The following is a 19,531-nucleotide window of genomic DNA, read 5'->3' on the forward strand; positions in this document are numbered from 1 at the left end:
CTTTTCTCCCAGCTGCAAACAGTTGCATTCTTGCTCCTTGGTGGCTGCATTGGCAGTGATGTGCTGTAAGTGTAATCCCTCCCAGAGCCGTAATTACAGGCCTTCTCTTTATGAAAAACAAAATCCTACCTCCTCCTTCAGATGTCTCTGAAGAGAGGCTTTCCAGGCTGAAGTGGGTACATTGGTATCCACTGCAGGACTGAGCTGTGCTGGGTCTGAAGCCACCAGCTTTCCCTTGGCCCAGAGAACCTTGGGGTAGAGACGCTGTGCCTGGGCACAGGAGGCCCTGCTTTGTCTGGGAACACACCACAGGCTTGTTGGGAAAGGACTGTGCTGGAAAAAACCTGCTCAGAGGGCAGAGTGGGCAGCCCAGGCCTCGGCCCCACCAAGTCGAGGCAGGTGCATAAGGACACAGCACGGCTTTTCTGAAGTGCTTTTCAGTGTTGGGTTACTGATGTGTTTTCTCTGTCAGACCTCAACTTCCCTACTGTGCTTGAGGCACGAAAGGGAAGAATTACACCAGGTTAAGCAGAGTTTGCAAGCTCCAGAGCTCCTTTTTCTATTGAACCATAAATTCATACCATAGTACTGTAGGCATAGTTAGATGAGCTCTATGTGAAATGCCAAGATTTAGTGAAGTCGGAAGCCAAATTTCTGCCTCAGTACGGATGGTGCTAGAACTGGTTACACAAGGGAGGAGGACTTTAGACTACAAGACTTTGTAAATGAGTAAAAGCAAGTAAATGTTTACAAATAGTATTGTGTAAGCCCTTCTGACAGGGACTGTTTGGAGGGCTCATGTAGTAAACTATGTTCAGAGATGTAACTGCCCAGACTTTCCTCCTGCTTTTAATAACCCAGTTGGAATCTGGCCTGTGCTACTTCAGTTCCAAATGGACTAGACGTCTAAGCAGCCTAGGTACACTTATCTACAATTAAATCCTATAAAACCTCAATGTAAATACCTCTAATGCATTTGTGTTTTGTTCAGTTGCGTATAGCGCAACCCAAATGTTATCAAGAGTGCTGTGCGCAGGCACTACAGAACGACTGGAGGAGATTTAAACCCAAACCAGCATGACGCTTTCCTGCCTGCTGACTTCCCCTCCTCCCCCCACTGAAAGGCTGGCTGCTTCAGCCATGTCTCTGAGCTGTCCAGGTATTTTCACTGTACTGTTGTAAGCAGCTGCAGCTTTTCTTGAAAGGGCAGCTATCTCCCTCTTCTGCAGCTTATATAAGATGCATTTTCCGCTAGAAAGTGGGGTGCAACTTTGCAGTGACTCAGGAGTGTTTGTACCCTCTAAGGGACTGTGTTGACCCTGACTGAAAAGCCTTGGCTTGTCTGTTGAGCATCTGCCACAGACAGTAACTGGAGATTGCGAGAGTGTCAACCAAATCTGTCTCTGGGATGCGACTTAACTGCATCTGAATGACTCCGCTACAGATTGGTTCCATTCTAGCTGTCACAAAGCACTGGGAATACTGCCCGTGGGAAAACTGCTTTCCTTGGCGCTTGGGGAACTGGCTGGGGTGGCACTGTGCACACTGCTGGTGTCACATGCTGCACTCCTGCACAAAGACCAGCGAGTGCAGGAGCCAGATCTCTTATGAATATGTGGATAAAGGGTATTCTTGCTGTGGGTTTGGTCTACTGGAATGTGACTGGAGCGAGGAAGGGAATGAGAATTCAGGCCTTCCTACCTCTGCTGCCTGAGCTGGATCCTGAGAGATGCTACTGTTCCGGGAATTGGGAGTGCTGGATTTTCCTCTGGGTCAGGACCCTATTTGTTTGCAGTTGCAGCTCAGAGGGAATTTATCCCCCCATCCCTTGTCATCTTGGGAATGTGGGCTGCTACCGAGGGCTCGCTGCTGGGCCTGGTCGCTCTTAGCCTGTCTTGCTCTGACAGCAGTTTTGCACTGAAGTTGTTTGTGGAGCTGCAGGAGTGATTGCTGACATCTGCCCACTCAAACAACCGCTACCACAGCTGGGACAGCAGCCCAAGCAGTGCGTGGGTGGCACTTCCCTGCTCTTTCCAACACTTTGTTTTCCAGTGTGCCTCGTGTTTTGTTTCTTGCTTTTCCAGGAAAGCTGAACTGCTAACCGAACTTAACCTTGTGGTTGTGCAAAGGAAGAGAAAGGCCAGCTGTGTTTCTGGTTTCCTCCTGAAGTGTTTCTTGCAATACTGCAATATCTGTGACAGAGGGTGGTACATTCCTGTAGGGAAGGGCATTTGGACCAATGTGCTGAAGATGTTTGTTTGCTTGCCTGCAAATAATGCTCAGATGGTAGATTTGGGTTGGAAAGTTTTTGGTACTTTTACAGACACATCTCCGTGGAGAGCATATTTCATGCACCTCCCAGTCTGCGGTCCCAACCGGGAAATGTGCTGCAGCTGGCCCTACTGGGGGATTGCTTCCTGCTGACCAAATCTCCAAAACACCAGATTAGATATGGACTTGGGGATCTACCTGCAGCGCTGTCACTTCTGGGTGACTCCCTAGTGCTTCTGGCCACGTCCGCCTGTTTGTGCTCCGAAGAGCTACTCACAGCAAGAGAGCTGTTTACGTACATCAGAATGGATGATAGGCTTCTCCATAGCTCAGTACTTTATTCAAAACATCGTGTACTTGATGACGCTAGGTTTTGCTTGATAGGAATGTAGCCTTTACCCTCAGACATAAGAGCTTGCAGTGCAGATGGACTTTGCCAGGCAGAACACTCATGTTCCCCTACAGCCAGATTGCGGGAGGGCAGGGAGAAGTCATCTGATAAAAGCTAATACCTGGCAACTCCTCCAGCAAGACTGTTGCTAGCAGTTGCCAAGTGGCCCTGCTGGAACATCCCTGATGGGAGGTCAGGGAGACACCTCTCCCTCCTCTCTTGTGTACTGTAGGCAATGCAGGGAGGAGGAGGATGCAGGGTGAGCTCGGGCTCTAGGGGAAGGCGGCAGTGCAGGAGGGCAGCTGGAAAGGGACTAGTTCCTGTGCCGTGGGGCTCTTGCACATGGCTTGAACAAGAACAGCCAGTTGATTGCCTTTTCACTGGCCAGCAGCGTGCTGCTCTTTCATTGATGAGTGCGTGTTCATGCCATCAGACCTGTGAGACCCCACAGTTTTGTGGTGGGGCATGTCACTGAGAGCTGCAGGTTCCTTGTACTAATCTGTCACTTATCTCTCTTGTCTGATTTTCAAGAATCCGTCGTAGGGAACTGTATGGACAGGAGTTCCCCTGGACAAGCGATGCAGGTGCCTGACCACAACGGACTGGGCTACCCTGCACGACCAGCGTCCAGTGAGCATCCGCGGCCCAGGACCCTGCAGAGACATCACACCATACAGAACAGTGATGATGCCTACGTAGGTTTGAAGAGGCCTGTGCCTGGCAGGTCTTAAGACAGTGCAGAGCTTCCCTGAAGCGTGTGGGTTATGTATGAGGTGTCCAGTGTAGAACAGACAGCTTTCTGCTCTGTGAGGCTGCTGGGAATAAAATGCTGCGGGGGACACTTCACTTAGTATGCCCACTTTGCTTAATACTGAAATAATTTTAGCAGAGGCCAATCTGGAAGTGCTCCTCCTTTCCCGCTGCGTTGCCTGGTTTACCTCAGGGCTGGCTGCTGTAGCCCTCGCATCCTTTTTCCCCCGTGGCGTTTCTGATGAGATCATCTGGGGTGCGCCAGGCTGGGCTCTGGCTGCAGAGGGCTTTACGGGCAAACAGAGCCCAGCGTTGGGCTCTGCAGTGCTGCTGAGCAACCTGGCCGCGACGGCTCAGATCTTGACAGAGAGCAACCGCTTTGCTTCCTCCGTATGCTGGCCCTCTGGGAACAGTCATGCCCAGATCTTGACATGCTCTTTGCTACAGCTCCCGAGCGCGCTGGAAGAGAAGGACTCTCCCCTAATTAGTGAGATGTAGGTCTGGAAGGGACTCGGATTGTCCAGTCCGTTCTTATGTGCTGAGGTGACATCAGCTGCGCTTAAGCTGTCCCTGATGGACACTTCTTGCTTGTACTGGGAAGTCCCCGTTGAAGGCTTGCACAGACTCCCCAGGCAGCATGTCAGAGGTATCAGGGGGGGAGCAGCAGGGTGCATCTTTCTAAGCCCTCTTTGACTTGCATCCCCTTGTCTTCGCAGGTGCAGTTAGATAACTTGCCTGGAATGAGTTTAATGGCAGGAAAAGCGCTAAGCTCTGCTCGGATGTCGGATGCTGTCCTCAGCCAGTCATCACTCATGGCCAGTCAGCAGCTGCGTGACAGGGAGAGTGAGGGTAAGGACTTGACCAGGCTGCGGAGGCATCTCATGGAGGGCATGGGACTCTGCTGAGGGTGTGGGTCAGGAATTGGAAAGAGTCCGCGTTGTTGGGGCTGACAGGGCAGTCTGGGCTGCAAAGCTGTCTCTGCTTCGTTCCAATGAGCAGAGCCTGCAGGGTGCAAGGTCGGGGTGCAGGCTACAGGGGGACGCGTGCTGCTTGAAGGGTGGCTGAGAACAGGGTGATGGAGGTGCTTTGGCAGAATTGTGGTGGCTGAAGGTTTGGCCATCAGTCACGAGCAGGAGCTTGCTGATGTGCTCGTGTCCCCCTCAATACTTTTTGGATAAACTGAATTAAAGAGAAGTCTTCAGTTTCTCGCTGTACTTGAGGCTTGGATGGATGTCTCAGCCCCCCCACCCTCCTGACTCCAATGTACTCTATGAACCTGTAACAGCTTGCAGAGCTTCCGCCCTTGGGTGCTGCTGTCAGCCAGAGCCCGGACTTGTGGCAACAGTGATCTAGACTTCCTGGAGGAATGGGGGCAACCTCTCCAGCTGGCCTGAACCACAGAAAGCAGAATCTGCAGAATCCGCAGATGTGCAGAAGCTTTAACTTCGTGGTGCTCTTTGTATGCACTCTGACACTGTTTTTTGATCTTGCAGAATGCGGGGACAGTCTGGAAGGTCAAGAGCATCCCAACCTGGGCGATGGCAACCAGCACCTAAACACTTCTTGTTACCCATCGACATGTATTACAGACGTCCTACTGAGCTACAAGCACCCGGAGGTGCCCTTCGGGATGGAGCAGGCAGGGGTGTAACAAGGAGGGAGTGAGTATTCAAGTGCCCTTCATCCCCCTCTGGCTGTCCCCCTGCTCCAGGGTTGCCTTGGTGGCAGACCCGCAGGCCTCTTGGCCCGGCGTCCTCGTGTGCCTCCTTCCCTGTCAGCTTGCTCTAATCTTGGCACAAGTCTGGGGAAGAGGCTGGCAGCTGCGAGCTGCTGCCCTCGTGGCTGTCTGCTGTCGCCTGTGGTCACCCTGGGGCAGCGCTGCTTCCTCTATTTTTTTGCTGTTCTTCTATTCTGGGGCACGGCTTGTGGGCCTGGACTGGGACAACTGGTAAAGGGCTGTGGAAGCAGAATTGCCTTCCTGTGGTGTCCTTTAACACATCTCTGCTTCTTCTCTCTCTCTTGCAGGTTTTATGTACAGCTTTGAAATGAAAAGGTCCATTTTAAACCAACAGTATCTAGCAGCATTGCGCCAAATTGCCGTAGTATTTCTGACTAACTGGAATACCATGGCCCCTTTCCTCATAATCAGTTCATCCAGTGTGTTGTTCCTTTGGTTCCTTTAATTTTTGCCATATTTGCCTGTAACTCCAGCTATCACAGAAATAACCAGAGAACCTGAGTCCTACACGTCGGCAGAGGATTCACAGAGCCCGAGCGCTGCGTCTGGTTTGGAGGGCTTTCACTGTCCGGGGCCAGGCAGGCCCAAGGGGGACATGGGGCCGCTCTCGCCCTCCGCCCGCCTCTGCTCGAGGGCCTGGCAGCCGGTCCGAGCGGATGGGACTGCCGTCTGGAGCCCGCCGTGGCGGGATGGGAGGAGGCAGGTGGAAGCTCTGTGCTGGGGCGCGCAACGGCAGAGCTGGGGAGCCAGGCCCCACGCGTGGCCGTCTGGGCACAGAGCTGGCTCTGGGCGGCTGGGGGCCCTGCTGTCCTTCCACCTTCTACCCCTTTGCACTGGGGAAGGGCCCACAGCGACGCGAGGAACAGAAGTGCCGGCCTGCCCGGCCCTTCGGGTGCCCCCAGCAGCCCCCGGCGCCTCCCGCCCCAGGGCTCCGCTCCGCAGGTGGGGAACGCCGACCCCTGGTGCAATACGCTTTTCGTCTCCTCTTCGTCTGCTCCTGTTCTTTATTTCATCTTGTCATTGTGTAAAAGGATCACTTCTTCCCCTGCCCCCCCACCCCTTAACCTTTCCTTTTCAAATCCACGTACAACTTTTCTGTTCTTTTTTTTTCTTTTTTCCCGGCTTAATGTAGGGAAGACAGATTTTGTTTGTTTTCTTAGCTTTTCCTCCTGATCATGTAGGAATTGTTTTTTGGTAAATGTTGTTTTATTATTATTGTTATTAATAAAAGGCAAAAGGAATTTCTGTTTGAGAGAAATTTTTAACTAGATTCTGTTCTATATGAATTGTGACTTGCACCTTTTGTTCAAAGTATTTTATTTCTTTTAATGACATTGTAATTGTGACTGGTTTTCTCTCGTGCCAGTGGCGAAAGTGGTATTCTCCTTTATACAGTTCAAACGTGCATAGATCTCCTCTTTGTTCTTCTTTTAATTCTCTCCTTGACTGCTAGAAAGCAAAGCCCCCCAGCAGCCGGGGCTCGGGGAGTGTTTGGTGTCATCATTGCCTTCGGAACTTTACGAGCTACAACAAAAATTCTTCTTATTGACACTTTTTTGGAATATTTTTTAAAAAAGGAAAAACCGATCCAGCCCTCCTGAATTTGCACAGAAGGAAGTGTGAAACCAGCATGGCAAAGGTTAATTTGCTACCGTTACCAATGCCTCTTCCCCATCCTCCCTCCTCCTTCCCCTGCCCCCAAAGAAAATAGTGCTAAATGGATCTGCAATCCCAAAAACCAGGAGAAAACATTCTGCAGCTGACAAACAGCATCTCCCAGGTCAGCGTTTCTGCTGAACTCCTAGTGTCGCTCGAGTTTTGTTGGTGTATAGCTATCAAGTTACATTTCTTAACCTTGTGAAATAGGTGGCATATGTGTGCGGGGTCGGGGGGGATGCGGGGAACCAGGCAGGGCTTGCCGGACTTCAGCGGGACGATACCAAGAAACACTGAAAGCCTTTTGCTCTGTACCTTTGATTTGTTTTCCTTTTGTTTACATGACACTGTATTTCTGGGAGAGTTGACAGCCACCCTACAGTAAGCATCCAAAAAAGCAGGGACTCGCTTAACCGTGCCATTTCGCAGTATCACACTTTTTTTTATCATTGCTTTGTATTGTAGTAATCAATACGCGCAGTATATGTTGAATGTATATTAATATACTTTGCTATTATTTCTGTTTTTTGGAAATGTCAGAAGTATTTTTTTCTCCCTCATTTATGTTGGACTAAAAAAAGTTTCAGTAAAATCTTCAGTCCATTTTTTTGTGGGTCACTTGCAACTAGTCAATTAGTTGGACAGTGGGATCATGACAAATAAAATCATGATTATGATCTTCTGTGGCCTCGTGTTTGTGTTGTTGCTCGATGGCAGCTCCAGAGGCGGCACGGCCGGGGGGAAGGCTCGAGGGTGCCGGCACCTGCGGGTGCTCTGTGCCCGGCCTGCTCCTGGACCTCTGCTGCTGGGGTCTCCGGAGCTCGCGGAGCCCCAACACTTCGGCTCTCGCTGCCGGCTCTCCGGCTCCTTGCAGCGCGGGCAGGCGGCGTGGGCGTGCTGGTGCCCTGGTGTGAGATGTTTTTCTGACATCGCTGGCTTTTCGTCCCTGCCCCCCCTGCAGTGCCGTGACCTCCGGCGGAGGCAGTCGGAGCGGGGCTGCGCCGCGGCTGACTCATCTTGCAGCTGAGTCGTGTGCAGCTGCAGCGGGTTCCTCCCGCGGTGGAGCTGCTGCTGCCGCCGCTGCTCCAGGGCCCCACGGCAGGGGAGAGGTCCTGCTCCCGCAGCAACGCTGAGCACCTCAAGCCCGGGCCGCGGCATGCAGCGCCCAGCCCCGCTTTCTGCAGTGTGCGGGGTGTGCAGGGCCGCGTGGCCCCTGCCCCGCTTTTCCCAGCTGGGCTTTGCTCGCTCGGGCTTTTGGTAGGGCCCTGCCAATCTGTTGCAATGCTGAGATCCTTGCTCCTTTCCCTGTCCCTCTAGCCCCTTGCTCCCCAGTTTCTTTCCTCGATACTGGAGCTCCTCGCTCCCTGGGAAGCGCCTGGCAGAGCTCCCTGCCCGCCCTGCTTTACCCCCTCAGCGGGCTGCAGCATTTAACCCGGGGGTCTGCTGCATCCATCCACATCCCTCTTGGGGCAGGGAAAGGCAGTGCTGGGGCTTAAACCCCCTTTGCCAAGTAGGTCCTGCTGAAGCCAGGCTTTCGCAGGAGCCGCGTGGCTGGAGGGCAGGAGGTGTGATGGGTGCAGGCCTAGAAGAGAGTTGCAGGGAAGGGAAAGCTGCTCTCCCGAGACGAGGGAAGGGAGCCGTGCTTCCAGAGCATCCCTGCGAGGCCACGGCGCCCCAAGGGATGGGGTCCCCGGGGATGCCCTGGGTGGCTGTGCTCCCCACGGCGAGCCTTTGCCCAACGGCCAGGTCCTGGGGAGGGCTGGGGCGAGCGTGCGGCCAAACCTGGCTCTGGGCTGCGCCAGGAAACGTGGGGCTGTGGGGGTGACGCAGCTGGCGTCGGCCTTGCTGGCTCGGGGAAGGATGGGGCAGCAGCCTGCGATGGCGGCGAGAGGAAGATGAGGGGTTGGGGCGCAGCAGACCAAATCCCCCCAGGTATAAACCTCGTGCCCAGGCTCCTGGCCAAAACCCGGGGGCTGCCGAGAGGCCCTGGCGGGGCTGAAGCAGCAGGCAGGAATCTGGGTCACCCGGCGCGTAAACAGGCTGCTTGGCGTGCGCGCCGCGTCCCGCGGGGAGTTCCTGTTTGCTCGGCTGCCCCTGCCAAGCCGGCGCTCCCGGGCCGCGCGCACGATCCTTGAACTCTACGCGCCACCTCGCCCGCGGCGCGGAGCGATTTCTTGCTCTGCGGCGCTGCCTTATCTCCGGCGATAGCTGCCCCCTCCTGCATAAATAGCGGCCGTGGGGAAGCGGCGGGCTCACTCGGGACGGCCGGCAGCGCGGCGGCAGCAGCGGCAGCAGCGGCAGCAGCAGCAGCAGGGAGCTGGTAAGCGCCTGCGCTCCCCCAGCTGCCTCCTTCGGCGGGAGCGGCAGCCCGGCACGGCGAGGGACGGCCACTCGGCGCCCCGGTGCCTCGCTTTCCCTCCTGCCCCACGGGGCCGGGGGGCTCGGCGGGGCCGGCTGCCGAGCGCCGTTCCCGCCGGGACCGGCCTTTCCCGGTGCTGCCCGCACCCAACTGTCTCGCTCTGCCCCCAGGTCGAGCCCGAAGATGAGAGCCGTGGTGGTGGCCCTCGCCCTGGTGTTCCTGACGGGTAGGTCCGGACACCGTGGCGGCGGCGGCAGCGCCGGGCGGAGGCTGCAGACGCCCGGGGACAGGACAGGACGGGGCAGCCCAGCCTGCGCACGCGGCGCCGCGAGCCGCCGACTTGCCGAGCGCTTCCCGGGCCTCCCGGCCCCTTCCAAGCGGGGCAGAGCCGGGGGCTTCGCACGGCGGCCTGCCAGCGCCCGGCGCCGCGGCGGGAATGGGGACGGGGCGGCCGCGGCCCTCCCGGGCGCTCTGTCCTCAGCACGGCACGCTCTGCCCCGCAGGCACCCAGGCCCGCTACTTCTGGCAGCATGATCAGCCCCAGGAGCCCCTGGACCGCCTCAAGGACATGGTGGAGGTGTACCTGGAGACGCTGAAGGCCAGCAGCAAGGATGCCATCGCCCAGTTCGAGGCCTCCGCCGTGGGCAAGCAGCTTGAGTAAGCGGGGCGGGCGCGTGCCGGGGTGTCCGCCGTGGCCGTGGCCGTGGCCGGGTCCCCGTGTGCCCCGTGCCGTGCGTGACCCCGCCGCTCTGCTCTCCCTAGCCTGAAGCTGGCCGACAACCTGGACACGCTGAGCGCGGCCGCCGCCAAGCTGCACGAGGACATGGCTCCCTACTACAAGGAGCTGCGGGAGATGTGGCTGAAGGACACGGAGGCCCTGCGCAAGGAGCTCAGCAAGGACCTGGAGGAGGTGAAGGAGAAGATCCGGCCCTTCCTGGACCAGTTCTCGCAGAAGTGGACGGAGGAGGTGGAGCAGTACCGCGAGCGCCTGGCGCCCGTGGCCCAGGAGCTCAAGGAGCTCACCAAGCAGAAGGTGGAGCTGATGCAGGAGAAGCTGACGCCGGTGGCCGAGGAGGTGCGGGACCGCCTGCGCGGGCACGTGGAGGAGCTGCGCAAGAACCTGGCGCCCTACAGTGAGGAGCTGCGGCAGAAGCTCAGCCAGAAGCTGGAGGAGATCCGGGAGAAGGGCATCCCCCAGGCTGCTGAGTACCAGGCCAAGGTGGTGGAGCATCTCAGCAACTTCCGCGAGAAGGTGACGCCCCTGGTGCAGGACTTCAAGGAGCGCCTCACCCCCTACGCCGAGAACCTCAAGACCCGCTTCCTCAGCTTCCTGGATGAACTCCAGAAGAGCGTGGCCTGAGCCCCGTCCTGCTCCTGCCGCCCCCGGGCCCCACGGCCGCCCCCAGCCCGGCCCCGGTGCATCGCGCCCGGGGAGGCTGTGGGGACCGGCCCTGGAGCTCCTCCATGGGGACCCCCATCCTCCTTCCCGCCACCTGCCCTCCCCAAGTCGGGGTCTGTCTCAGCTTTGCCTCTCTTTTGACAAATAAACATGACTTAAGTTATTGGAGCTCGCTCAGTCTTTGCAGTGGATTCTGGAGGGGGGGGCAGGCTGCCTGTGGGCACCTGTGCAAYGAGCGGGGTCGGGGCTCAGCTGCGCCCTGGGCGGTGGTGGTGCAACAAGGGGGTAGGGAGGGGGTGCTGCGGGCCGTGGGGGCTGCAGGGAGCCGGCCGGGGCGGAGGGGCTGCAGCCCACGCTGCGGGGAGCCTGCGGCGTGGGTGCTCCCTGCTGCTGCCGGAGCCCTCGAGCCGGTGGGTGCCCGTCTCGGCTCTGCCGGGCGGCGCGGGCAACCCTGGGGCACGGCCGGGCTTGGTGCCACATGCGGCTCTGCCCGTGCTCAGGGCTTTGCGCTGGGCCAGGAAGGGCTGGACGCCTCGTCCTGCCGTTGCAGGCAGCTGCAGCGCGGTGGCGGCTGCCTTGCCGCTGCCCCGGCTCCCCGGCGGCACAGCGACCGGTGCATCACCACCCCGGTGCATCGCCGCCCCGGTGCCTGCACGAGCGCGCTGCTTTCGCCCGTCCCTGGCGGGTCCCGGCATTGCAGGGAAGGAGCAGCCCCAGCCCGCACCCTTCCTCGCCCTGTGCGGCGCGCTCCTCCTCGCCGCCCCCGCGCCAGTGACCCCCGCCACACGCGTCTCGCTTCAGCTCCGCTTTATTGCCACAAACGCGCCGCAGCCGGCGCCTTGCTCCATGGGGTCCCTGGGTGCTGCCGCCGCCGCTCCGCCAGCGCGCCGAGGGGCTACGCCGCCGGCGCCCGCTTCCACAGCTCCGACAGGCGCTCCTTCAGCCAGGCCAGCTGCTGCCTCGCCAGCGCCGCGTTATCCGCCAGCCATTTCCTGCAAGGGGATGGGGCCGTCAGGGGCCGCCGGGGGCTTGGCCGGCAGCCGGCCAGCCCCGGGGGCGTCCGGGCTCCGGGGACCGGCGGAGCACGCGGCGGGGGCACCTGGCTTGCTGAGCCGCCTCCGACTCCTGCACGGTGGCGAGGACGCTCCGGGCCACCTCGGTGGCCTGCTGGACGTACTCCTGCACCTTCGTGGCCAGCGCCGCCGGCTCCCCGGGYGCCTCGGCCCCTGCAACACAAGCCGCCGTCGGCGGGGACGGCAGGGCAGGCGCCCCAGGGCCGTGCCATCCCCGTGCGGGCGCCCCGCGCGCCCCAGCCCCGTCCTCCTCCTCCTCCTGCCGCGGTCCTCGCCCGGGCCCTTACTTGCTCCCGCCGCCAGGATGGCCGTGCAGACGAGCGCGAGCAGGAGCGAGACCTTCATGGCTGGGGAGAGAGCGCAGCACGTGGCACGGGGCGGCAGGGCTTGCACCCACGGCCCAACGCCTTGGGCGGGAGGCGCCGGCGGCCCCGACCCCCGTGTCCCCCCCCAGCCCCGCCGCAGGGCCGCCCTGCTCACCTGGCCGCGCTGCACCGGGGGCTCTGCAAAGCCGGGGCGGTGCCGGGCTCCCCCTTTATACCCTCCCCGACAGCCGCCTCCGAGGGTGTTTGTGCAAAGGTCAGTGGCCGTGGCCGGCGGGGAGAGGGGGGCGCGTTTACGGCTGCTTTTCCGGCCGCCCGGTTTGCTCTGGAGGGGCCTGCCGTCCTCCCCGGAGTTGAGAAATCCCCTGGTGCCCAGGGGCCAAGGCTGCTGCCGGGGGCAGGCTGCTGCCTGACTGTGCATGCATGTGGATGCGTGTGTGTGTGTGCGTGCGTGTGCATGTGCGCGTGCATGTGTGCATGTGCATGTGCGTGTGCATGTGCATGTGTGTGTGCGTGTGCATGCCCCAGCCACGGTGCATGTGGGCGGCAGGCCCCAGGGTGCCCCGGGCAGGCACAGGGCTGGGGCTGGTGCAGGCGCCCACGGCACGAGGGTGACATCCAGCGGCACCGGCCCCAGGAGCCGGCGCTCTGCCGGGGCGCCCTGGGCTGCCTCCGCGCCCGGGTGAGGGTCAGGGCGGGTGCTGGCGGCTGGAGAGTCCCAGCTGCCGCAGGCGCCCTGTGCCGGGGCTGCACCCTCGGGCGCACGTGGCCGGCACGGGGCACCACGGGATGCTCTGCCTCAGCCGCGGGCCCCGCCGTGGGTGCGGCGAGGTGGCCGCGGGCTCTTTGGACCTCAGCATCAYCGTCCCCTTGCTAATCTCTGCCCCCTGCCAGCCTTGGACTTTGACCCGGCCGGGACACGTCGCTGCTGGGTCCCGGCCCGCAGCAGGTCCCCCGGGGCGCGCGGTGGGTTGAGCATCCCCCGGGCATGTGCTGAGCGCCCCGCTGCCCACGGCCAGGACACGTGCAGCTCCCAGCCCCGTCAAGGGCAGGAGGTGACCACGCGGGCGCAACGTGCAGCGGGTGCAAGGCCCCGGCCGTTCCCTTGGCGCTCCCAGACGGGGCTCGGTGGCCACCTGCACGGGGTCCCCACAGCCGGGGCCCTGGGGAGGGTTCGAGCCTGCCCCAGCGGGGAGGGTGCTATGGTGCTGGATGCGGGGTCTCGCCCGGGCCAGCCTGGTGGTGCTGATGCTGGCGCCCCACCGGGCAGCTGGCAGGGCTCTCAGCGGTGACGGCACCGTGCACACGTCAGGTGCTTCCACGTCGCGACCTTGCTAAAGTCCAAGCCRGGGAATGTGTCACAGGCCCGCGTGGATGCCGGCGCGGGTGCTGCTGCTGTATAAATAYGGCCGGGTGCACCCCGGCACGACAGGTACCGGAGCCCGGCAGCAGCACAGGTAGGTGGCTGCGATGGCGGAGTCAGGGAGGGACCGCTGGGGACACTGCTGGGAGCATTGCCGGGCGCATCACTGGGTGCATCGCCGGCTGCATTGCTGGGTGCATCACTGCATGCGTTGCTGGGCACATTGCTGGGAGCATTACTGGGTGCATTGCTGGGAGCGTCACCAGGTGCATTGCCGGGTGCATCTCTGGTTGCTGGGTGCATCACTGTGTGCATTGCCGGGTGCATTGCTGGGTGCATTGCCAGGAGCATCGCTGGGTGCATTGCTGGGTGCATCTCCGGGAGCCCGGGTGCTGCACTGGGGCTGCCTGCTCCTGCGTGCCTTCACCTCTGCTCTCCTCTCCCGCAGACGCGGCCGTGCCCTGCTGTTCAGGATGTCTCCGAAGGCTGCCACCCTCGTGCTGGTGCTCCTGGCGGTCGCAGGTGAGGGGCGGGTGGGTGCAGGCCCCCGAGGACTGGGGCACCCGTTCCTGGGAGGCAGCACAGGTGCTGTGGGGACAGGCCAGTCCTGAGCCCCATGTCCCTGTGCCCCCAGGCTCGCGGGCCGATGTCAGCGCCGACCAGGTGGCCAGCGTGATCTGGAAGTACTTCATGGAGCTGGGCACCAATGCCAAGGACACTGTGGACCAGCTGCAGCAAGCTGAGCTCACCAAGCAGCTCAAGTAGGTGGGGGGTGGCTGGCGGCCCGCGGGGGCTGGATGGGGCAGGTGCAAGCCGCAGGGCACCTGACCCCCTCGTCCCCGCAGCACCCTGCTCCAGAGCAACCTGGAGACCGTCAACTCGTACGCGACGGACCTGCAGCGGCGCCTGGTGCCCTTCGCCACGGAGCTGCAGGCCCGGCTGGCACAGGACTCGCAGCGGCTGAAGGAGCAGATCCAGGGGGAGCTGGCGGAGCTGCAGGCCAAGCTGTCGCCCTACGCCGACGAGGTGCACCAGCAGATCGGCACCAACATCCGCCAGCTGCAGGCCCAGCTGAGCCCCTACGCGGAGGAGCTGCGCGCCCAGGTGGACCGCAGCGCCGGGGAGCTGCGGCGGGCGCTGGAGCCCTACGGCGCCGAGCTGCGCGAGCGGCTGCAGGAGCACGCCGGCAGCGCCCAGGCCTCCCTGCGCCCCTACGCCGACCGGCTGCAGCAGCAGATCGACAGCGGCGTGGAGAGCCTGCAGGGGCAGCTGGCGCCGCTGGCCGACGGGCTGAAGGCGCAGGTGGAGCGCAGCGTGGCGGAGCTGCGCCGGGGGCTCAGCCCCTACGCGCAGGAGGTGCAGGGCGGCCTGGAGCGGCAGCTGGCGCGCCTGTCGCTGCAGGCGGAGCGGGCGGCGGCGGAGCTGCGCGGGCGCCTGGCGGCCAGCGGCGAGGAGCTGCGCGCCCAGCTCAGCCCGCTGGCGCAGGAGCTGCGGGAGGCGCTGGGCAGCGAGGGCGAGAGCCTGCACCAGCTGGCCCAGCGCCTCGACGAGCGCGTGGGGCAGACGGTGGAGGCTTTCCGGCGGCAGGCGGCTCCCTACGGCGAGCTCTTCGGGCAGCAGCTGGTGCAGCGGCTGGAGGAGCTGCGGCAGAAGTTGGACTCGGGCACGGCCGGCGTCGAAGACCACCTCGACCTGCTGGAGAAGGAGGTGCAGGAGAAGGTGGCCTCCTTCCTCAGCACCGCCGAGCAGGCCGAGAGCTGAGGCCCCCCGAGCCGCGGCCCGCGCGGGGGCAGGAATAAACGGGAGCCTTGTGGTGCACGCCGTGTCTGCGTCCCTCCTTCCCGCAGCAGCAATGCTGCCCGCCCCGGGCTGGGACGCGAGGTCCGGCCGCCTCCACCCGCGCTCCGAGTTTGGGTGCCGGGGCCAGGGGTGCCCGCGAGGGAGGAGAGGGGGGCTGGGGCGGTGGGGCTGGCGTGGGGACGCCCCTGCAAGCGGGTCACCGCTCCTGGACACGGGGAACGTCTTGGGGGGAAAAAGGAGACATGCAAGAGGTGAAGACAAGGACACTGCACTAAGGGTCTCCGGCAAGGCAGCCCCATCCGGGGCCGCAGTGGCACGCGGAGGCGCTGGCCGTGGGTTGCCCCCGCAGGGAGAGCCGAGGCGGGAGCGGACGCCTCCCGGCAGGCCCGTTCCTGCCCGTGTTTGCCGGCGGCTTCTGCAACCGGCCGATTGCTTCAGAGCAAACATTGCAGCGCTCCCCCTCCCTGCCCCTTTCCCGATTTAAAACTTTGGTGTCAGCAGCTCGTGAGCGGCTGGGCATGAGCGCGGGGCACGTGAGCAGCCCGGCCCCGGCCCCACGTCCCGCAGCCCTCGCGCAGCCCGGCCGCTGCTAGCGCCGGGGCACTGCTCCGCTGCGGTGCGTTTCCTTGTCGTTTTTACGGCACGCAGCCCCTCTTCACGGGGAAAAGACCCGAACTGAAACTGCCGGCGTTCCCTCCTGGATTAAGGGCGGCTTGGGATGGAAACATGCAGAAGGTGTTGAGCTGGGGGTGATCCGGGTGGAAACGGGGCCATTCCGCCAGCAGACTTTGGGATAAAGTGGCCCAGACCAGAGTGATGGTCTTCTGCAAGGCATGGGAGGCAGCGCGGGGCGCTGCAGCGGGATGTGCGCTTTGCAGAGCTGCCGCTGGGCTCGGCCCCGGCCACCCGCTCCGGCAGCTGGCTGGGGGGCTCCGGCACGCCGTGACCGAGCCCCGGGGGCTGCCACTGCCACCCCCGCGAATTCCTGCCCCGCACCAGCTCCCGAGCCGGCTCACTCCGGGAGATGAAGGTCAGCGGTGCACGCCGGACCAGCCTCATCCCGAGAAACCTGCAGAGCAAACAACAGGGCTGCCTTATCGCTGGGCAAACGGCACCTCGGCCATGGGGAGAGCGGGGTCGGGGCCGAGGCCAGCTGGCGTTCCCGGCGCAGCGCCCGCGCTCCGGCAGGCGCTGGGGGAAGGGGAAGGGGAGGCGCGCTCCCTCTGCCCCCCGCAAGGCATCACGCCGGCACGGGGCCGCCCCGGGCTCCGGCTGCCGGGAAGCGGGAACCGGAGCAGTGCGGGTGCCGCGAAGGGGGCGAGGGACGAGGCAGCCCACGGGCAGGCGGGCGGGCGGTCAGCCGGCCGGCATTCACGTCATCTCTCAGGAACGCCGGTGACCCTCCACGTTGTATTTACATGGCGCGAGGTCCAAAAAGCCCAGCGCTGCGCTGGTGCCTTATCACCCCGGCGCTTCTGCCTCCCGCGGGCGGGCGCCGATATAAAGCGAGCTGGGCGCCGGGCTTCCAGCAAAGGGGCCGCAGGCAGCGACCAGGAGCCAGGTAAGGGGCGGAGGGGCAGCGCGGCTGCCGACCGTGGGAGTCAGGGTCCTGGGCTGCGTTTTACGCACTCCCTGGCAGGCACAGGCATTGCTCCTTCCAGCAGCGATGTTGCTTTGGACCCCGAAAGGGAGATCCTTGCGGAAAGCAGCAAAACGCAGGAGGAGAAAAGGAGCCACCTGCCTGCCCAGCAGCCCTCCGGGAGGAGACCCCACTGCTAACTTTCGCCTCTGCCGCCTCTTTCTCCCCGCAGCGCCGCAGCCGGCTGCCCCGGCAGACGATGTCCCTCAGAGCCACGCTCCTGCTCGCCCTCCTGGCCACCTTGCCAGGTGGGTGCTGCTCCGCGCTGCCAGGAGCTTCCTTCTGGCCAGCCTGGGATGGGGCAGAGCCGAAAAGCAAGGGGGGCGGGAGGCACTGCCCCGGGTGGGGGTCCCCTGTCCCCCCAGGCCCCCCAGCGCTGCTTCCCGACGCGGCGACTCATCCGCGAGGCTGCTCGTGCCACCTTGCAGTGCTCGCAGCGGGAGCTGCGGGTGCTCCAGCCCCTCCAAACTGGACCCCCAGAGCCGGGTGGGGGGTTCCCAGCAGGATCCCGCGCTGACGGTACTGCGTGAGCCCGGGGTGCCCCCACCAGGCCCCGTTTTGGGGAAATCCCGGGCCGGGCTGCTCCCTGGCTGTCCGTGCCCAGCGCCCGCAGGCGGCTCCGTGACTGCTGCCCGGTCCCTGCAGTGTCGCCGGCGGAGCTGGCCCGGAGCGGCTTCTGGGAGTACCTCAGCCAGCTGACGAGCGACAAGGAGAGCCCGGAGCACGGCCAGGGCGCCAAGCCTGGCCGGGATATCAAGTGAGTGCTCCACTGCCGCCTCGGGGCGCCGCGGGGGGCCAGCTGCGGCCCCTCACACCCGCTGGCTCGCACCACTAACTGTTGCCCCCGTCTTGTGCAGAAACCTCAAGGAAAGCATTCAGGATGGAGTCAGCTACATGGGAGACTTCCTCGAGAAACTGGCGCCGCTCAACAGGGGCCTCCAGCCCCGGCTCTACGAGGACTCCGACAGCCTGCGCAAGCTCATCAGGAAGGAGCTGGAGAGCCTGAGGGTGAAGCTGTCCCCGTATGTGGATGAGGTGCACCACAAAGTGGGCAAGCACCTGGAGGACCTTCGCTTCCAGCTCCAGCCGTTCACTGAAGAGCTCCTGGACCAGGTGTCCCTGAAGGCGCGGGAGCTCCAGCACCACCTTCTTCCCAGCCGAGACGTGACGGCTCAGCTCCTGGAGGGCGTGGACGAAGTTCAGAGGTTCATGGCTCACTATGCCGATAAAATAGCCTTTCACACCGACCAGGTGAAGGACATTTTCCACCCGTATGCTGACAGGCTGCTCAGCGAGATCCACCGTAACATGGAGGAGCTGCACAGGAACATCGTCCCTCACACCCAGGCCAGCCCGGAGAAACTCAACCAGTATATCCAGGAGCTCTCCACGAAGCTCACCCAGAACGCTGGAGACCTCCACCAGAAGATCCAGAGGAACCTGGAGCAGCTCAAGGTGAAGCTAAGCCTCTACCCCGTCAGCCTCCGGGAGCGCCTGGCCGGCACGGCCGCCGGGTCTCCGGTGCCGGCGGACCACTACGCGGAGGAGCTCGCCCAGGAAGTGCAGCGGCGGGTCGAGGAGTTCAGGAGGGACACCTACCTCCAGATCGAGGACTTCACCCGCGTCATTGACCGGGAGACGGAAGAAATGAAGCTGAAATTGTCCTCGCAGCCCTCGTACCTGGAGGAGTTTCAGGACAGCCCGGTCCCTATGGAGGACCTGCACGTCCGCCTGGACTCCCTGTGGAAGGACATTTCCCAGAGCCTGAGCGAGCAGAGCGCCGACATCCAGTGACGGCGGGTCCCTCCGCCCGCGGGTCGGGCCGGGACGGGCCGGGATGGAGAGCCGCGGCGGCGTCCCCGGGCCGGACCTCAAGCCCCGCGCGCCAGCCGCGCCGGCGGCCATCCCGCCGTCCCCGCGGCCCGCGCACGCCAATAAAGCGCCTGCCCTCGGCCCGCCGGGCACGCGGCCTCCCTCCCCTCCCTGCGCCGCCCGCCGGGGCGGTCACCCTCCCTCCCCGGGGCTGCCGGCGCCTGCCCCATGGGGGCACGCGGGGGGGCGGGGGGGACACCAGGGACGCGGGGGAACGCGAGAGGCGCAAGGATAACGTGGGGTCGTGGAGTGACACGTGGGACATGGGGAAGTGCGGGCATCACACGGGGGCACATGGGGGATCATGAGGGACACGGGATCACAGAGGACACGGGGGATTGGGGGGACCCTGTACACAGGGGTACCTGGGGGATGGGTGTACACGGGGGGACCCGGGTGTGGGGGGACCCTGGACAGGGAGGGACCTGGGGGACCTGGGGGGACCCTGTACAGGAGGGGACCTGGAAGACAGGGGCACCCGGTGCCGGGGGGACCGTGTACACGGGGGGACCTGGGGGCAGGGGGGACCCTGGACAGGGGAAGCCCCTATACACGGGGGGTCCAGGGGGACCCTGAACCCGGAGGGACCTGGGGGACAGGGGGGACGCGGTGCCGGGGGGACCCTGGACACGGGGGGCCCTGGGGGACAGGGGGGACCCTGCACGCGGGGGTCCCGGGGCCCGGAGGACCCTGTACACGAGGACACTCGGGGCTGGGGGCGTGGCCGGTGGGCACGTGACCACGTGGCGCACATAGCGCGCGGGAGGGGGGCGGGCGCTCCTGCGCGTGCGCGGCGGAAGCGCTTCCGGGTCGGGGCCGCCCGGCGGCGGCGGCGGGCGGGCGGCATCATCATGTCGGCGCTGGGGGCGGTGGAGGCGGCGGCGGCGGGGCCGCTGT

At 63.2% G+C, this 19,531-nt stretch overlaps 6 protein-coding genes across 11 annotated transcripts in view; 5 read left to right on the forward strand and 1 right to left on the reverse strand.

Annotated features, from left to right (window-relative positions):
• Positions 1 to 7,488, forward strand: part of SIK3 (SIK family kinase 3) — a 49,818-nt gene extending 42,330 nt beyond the window's left edge. For all 6 annotated transcript variants that reach the window (XM_026057930.1, XM_026057933.1, XM_026057935.1 and 3 more), the window contains 4 exons: positions 3,194 to 3,357; positions 4,129 to 4,261; positions 4,906 to 5,073; positions 5,438 to 7,488. In XM_026057930.1, coding sequence (XP_025913715.1) covers positions 3,194 to 3,357; positions 4,129 to 4,261; positions 4,906 to 5,063 — 455 coding nt within the window. In that variant the 3' untranslated portion in view covers positions 5,064 to 5,073; positions 5,438 to 7,488. The remainder of the gene's footprint in view (positions 1 to 3,193; positions 3,358 to 4,128; positions 4,262 to 4,905; positions 5,074 to 5,437) is intronic.
• Positions 7,489 to 8,960: 1,472 nt separating this feature from the next.
• APOA1 (apolipoprotein A1) lies at positions 8,961 to 10,736 on the forward strand. The gene is made up of 4 exons (XM_026057982.1): positions 8,961 to 9,126; positions 9,336 to 9,391; positions 9,669 to 9,822; positions 9,928 to 10,736. Exons 2-4 carry the CDS (start codon positions 9,349 to 9,351, stop codon positions 10,523 to 10,525), a joined length of 795 nt encoding a protein of 264 aa, XP_025913767.1. The 5' UTR covers positions 8,961 to 9,126; positions 9,336 to 9,348; the 3' UTR covers positions 10,526 to 10,736.
• A 723-nt stretch (positions 10,737 to 11,459) lies between these two features.
• APOC3 (apolipoprotein C3) lies at positions 11,460 to 12,156 on the reverse strand. Its single transcript, XM_026057983.1, has 4 exons — positions 12,118 to 12,156; positions 11,925 to 11,984; positions 11,664 to 11,790; positions 11,460 to 11,556 (listed from the first exon to the last, which is right to left on the reverse strand). The coding sequence occupies exons 2-4, from the start codon at positions 11,980 to 11,982 to the stop codon at positions 11,460 to 11,462; spliced, it is 282 nt and encodes a 93-aa protein (XP_025913768.1). The 5' UTR covers positions 11,983 to 11,984; positions 12,118 to 12,156.
• A 341-nt stretch (positions 12,157 to 12,497) lies between these two features.
• APOA4 (apolipoprotein A4) lies at positions 12,498 to 15,118 on the forward strand. Its single transcript, XM_026057894.1, has 5 exons — positions 12,498 to 12,518; positions 13,231 to 13,601; positions 13,772 to 13,845; positions 13,958 to 14,084; positions 14,169 to 15,118. The coding sequence occupies exons 1-5, from the start codon at positions 12,498 to 12,500 to the stop codon at positions 15,082 to 15,084; spliced, it is 1,509 nt and encodes a 502-aa protein (XP_025913679.1). The 3' UTR covers positions 15,085 to 15,118.
• Positions 15,119 to 16,961: 1,843 nt separating this feature from the next.
• Positions 16,962 to 18,556, forward strand: APOA5 (apolipoprotein A5). Its single transcript, XM_026057895.1, has 3 exons — positions 16,962 to 17,010; positions 17,408 to 17,519; positions 17,620 to 18,556. The coding sequence occupies exons 1-3, from the start codon at positions 16,962 to 16,964 to the stop codon at positions 18,554 to 18,556; spliced, it is 1,098 nt and encodes a 365-aa protein (XP_025913680.1).
• Positions 18,557 to 19,485: 929 nt separating this feature from the next.
• Positions 19,486 to 19,531, forward strand: part of ZPR1 (ZPR1 zinc finger) — a 5,196-nt gene continuing 5,150 nt past the window's right edge. The window contains exon 1 of the mRNA XM_026057896.1: positions 19,486 to 19,529. Within this exon, the coding sequence (XP_025913681.1) occupies positions 19,486 to 19,529 (44 nt within the window). The remainder of the gene's footprint in view (positions 19,530 to 19,531) is intronic.

The sequence above is a fragment of the Apteryx rowi genome, unplaced genomic scaffold, assembly GCF_003343035.1.
Source record: "Apteryx rowi isolate R43461 unplaced genomic scaffold, aptRow1 scaffold_141, whole genome shotgun sequence".
Taxonomy (NCBI): domain Eukaryota; kingdom Metazoa; phylum Chordata; class Aves; order Apterygiformes; family Apterygidae; genus Apteryx; species Apteryx rowi.

Bases quoted from the DNA above. Each gene is read 5' to 3' on its own strand.
- APOA5 (XM_026057895.1), top strand. From the start codon at position 16,962: ATGTCCCTCAGAGCCACGCTCCTGCTCGCCCTCCTGGCCACCTTGCCA. The intron at 17,011-17,407 runs GTGGGTGCTGCT...CGGTCCCTGCAG, and splicing joins CCTCCTGGCCACCTTGCCAG to TGTCGCCGGCGGAGCTGGCC. The intron at 17,520-17,619 runs GTGAGTGCTCCA...CGTCTTGTGCAG, and splicing joins AAGCCTGGCCGGGATATCAA to AAACCTCAAGGAAAGCATTC.
- APOA1 (XM_026057982.1), top strand. From the start codon at position 9,349: ATGAGAGCCGTGGTGGTGGCCCTCGCCCTGGTGTTCCTGACGG. The intron at 9,392-9,668 runs GTAGGTCCGGAC...TCTGCCCCGCAG, and splicing joins CGCCCTGGTGTTCCTGACGG to GCACCCAGGCCCGCTACTTC. The intron at 9,823-9,927 runs GTAAGCGGGGCG...TGCTCTCCCTAG, and splicing joins GCCGTGGGCAAGCAGCTTGA to CCTGAAGCTGGCCGACAACC.